Here is a 1,572-nt window from a genome sequence, read left to right on the forward strand (position 1 = left end):
CTTCAGAGTGCAAAAAGTCGAAAAAAAGTAGGAGATCAACCTAAATGAGGGACTAGAAATGGATGCCCTTTGCGCTGTGGTCTCCGAGCTAAACCTAGTGGGTTTAAATCCGCTGCAATGGTGGATCGATACTGGTGTCACCAGACATGTGTGCTACAAAAAGGAGCTGCTGTAACGACCCTGCATGTCCGCCCAAGGGAACTCTACTTATCCCGACCCCTTATTTTTCTGCGGATCATGAGCCTTCGACCATCGACCGTGTCGTTACCTACTAGGACTTTCCGCCCAAGAGAGCGCTCTCACTTGGTTACCAGATTCAAGGAACTTTAGTACTTTAGCCCAAGGATTAAAATGTCGAGCCGAGCCGGGAGTGCCGCCCGAAATTTATCGTTCCGCGCTGGGACCGGCACCGGCACTCGACCGGCACAGCAGCAGCGACAGAGAGCCGCTCGCGTGCGTCGGGTTGCAGCGACAAAGAGCCGCTCGCGTGCGTCGGGTTGCAGCGACAAAGAGCCGCTCGCGTGCGTCGGGTTGCAGCGACAGAAGGACGCGAAGAAGGAATCGATTCCTTCTGTCGATCACGCGCGAGAAGGAATCGATTCCTTCTGTCGGTAACGCGCAATCGATTACGGGAGGAAATCGCGAGGCTATTTAATCGATTACCTGGAAGCCGGAAGCAAGCAGCGCAGAGGCGACGCGGCGAAGCAGCGAGAGGCGACGCGGCGAAGCAGCGAGAGGCGGCGAGGCGCAAGGAGGCGAGGCGGCGAGGCGGTGACGCTCGGCGGCAGCAGACGTCGTCGACGTCTGCTGCCGCCGAGCGTCACCGCCTCGCCGCCTCGCCGACGACGTCTGCTGCCGCCGAGCGTCACCGCCTCGCCGCCTCGCCTCCCGTCCGCCGCCTCGCCGCCTCTCGCTGCTTCGCCGCGTCGCCTCTCGCTGCTTCGCCGCGTCGCCTCTGCGCTGCTTGCTTCCGGCTTCCAGGTAATCAAATAGCCTCGCGATTTCCTCCCGTAATCGATTGCGCGTTACCGACAGAAGGAATCGATTCCTTCTCGCGCGCGATCGATTCCTTCTCGCGTCCTTCGTCGCTGCAACCCGACGCACGCGAGCGGCTCTTTGTTCGCCAACCCGACGCACGCGAGCGGCTCTTTGTCGCTGCAACCCGACGCACGCGAGCGGCTCTCTGTCGCTGCTGCTGTGCCGGTCGAGTGCCGGTGCCGGTCCCAGCGCGGAACGATAAATTTCGGGCGGCACTCCCGGCTCGGCTCGGCATTTTAATCCTTGGGCTAAAGTACTAAAGTTCCTTGAATCTGGTAACCAAGTGAGAGCGCTCTCTTGGGCGGAAAGTCCTAGTAGGTAACGACACGGTCGATGGTCGAAGGCTCATGATCCGCAGAAAAATAAGGGGTCGGGATAAGGCAGAGTTCCCTTGGGCGGACATGCAGGGTCGTTACAGCAGCTCCTTTTTTGTAGCACACATGTCTGGTGACACCAGTATCGATCCACCATTGCAGCGGATTTAAACCCACTAGGTTTAGCTCGGAGACCACAGCGCAAAGGGCATCCATTTCT

General features: G+C 59.1%; 1 protein-coding gene across 1 annotated transcript in view; it reads left to right on the forward strand.

Moving 5' to 3' along the window:
- Window positions 1-1,572, forward strand: part of LOC141834070 (arabinosyltransferase XEG113-like) — a 31,894-nt gene that overhangs the window by 30,048 nt on the left and 274 nt on the right. Inside the window, exon 9 of the mRNA XM_074721518.1 lies at window positions 636-981. Within this exon, the coding sequence (XP_074577619.1) occupies window positions 636-981 (346 nt within the window). The remainder of the gene's footprint in view (window positions 1-635; window positions 982-1,572) is intronic.

The sequence above is a fragment of the Curcuma longa genome, chromosome 8 (genome assembly GCF_044706935.1).
Source record: "Curcuma longa cultivar G26 ecotype Majalengka, Jawa Barat chromosome 8, ITB_CL_G26_1.1, whole genome shotgun sequence".
NCBI lineage: Eukaryota > Viridiplantae > Streptophyta > Magnoliopsida > Zingiberales > Zingiberaceae > Curcuma > Curcuma longa.